At 30.4% G+C, this 526-nt stretch overlaps 2 protein-coding genes across 8 annotated transcripts in view; one reads left to right on the top strand and one right to left on the bottom strand.

Moving 5' to 3' along the window:
• The window catches only part of LOC116843356 (F-actin-monooxygenase Mical), an 874,436-nt gene that overhangs the window by 382,257 nt on the left and 491,653 nt on the right, over positions 1–526 (top strand). The window lies entirely within an intron of this gene.
• The window catches only part of LOC116843359, a 1,362-nt gene continuing 872 nt past the window's right edge, over positions 37–526 (bottom strand). The window contains exon 2 of the mRNA XM_032813735.1: positions 37–520. Within this exon, the coding sequence (XP_032669626.1) occupies positions 219–520 (302 nt within the window). The 3' untranslated portion in view covers positions 37–218. The remainder of the gene's footprint in view (positions 521–526) is intronic.

Here is a 526-nt window from a genome sequence, read left to right as displayed (position 1 = left end):
TACAATATTTAAATCATAATTTATATGAATTTCAAGCATCTTTCATTTATTAAAGCAAGACGGTTCGTATCTATTTTGAATGAATAAATGAATTAATTTAATTAATTCTGATTAATCCTGATACATAAAACATTTGCATTCGCTTTTTGTACATGCTTTATTGTTTAATTATATATTGAAAGAGTTGTACTAGTACAAAACGGCAGATACACTAAACATTACGCAATATAATTGAGACAGTAGTAATATTCTTCATAGAAATGTTTAAAACAGAAATACTCGCCACACCATGCACAGCGCATAAAAGCGGCCAGCCCACAAATACTACATTTAGGTATATGCTTTTCTTTCCTGAAGTAACAGAAATCTACAGGATTTTGAAATTCACCGGGATGCGTTTCTAGATATCCGCTTTTAAACCAAGCATATTGGAAAAGATTTTTGAATCTGGGCGAAGAAAGCTGATTATGAGTTAGTGATTGCAATTTAATTATTTCATTACGTGAGTGCAAATTGACATGTTTCT

Source organism: Odontomachus brunneus, unplaced genomic scaffold, assembly GCF_010583005.1.
Source record: "Odontomachus brunneus isolate Ranch 3 - 2012 unplaced genomic scaffold, Obru_v1 Obru_scaffold_032, whole genome shotgun sequence".
NCBI classification, from domain to species: Eukaryota; Metazoa; Arthropoda; class Insecta; order Hymenoptera; family Formicidae; genus Odontomachus; species Odontomachus brunneus.
This window is presented reverse-complemented; position numbering and strand designations above follow the sequence as displayed.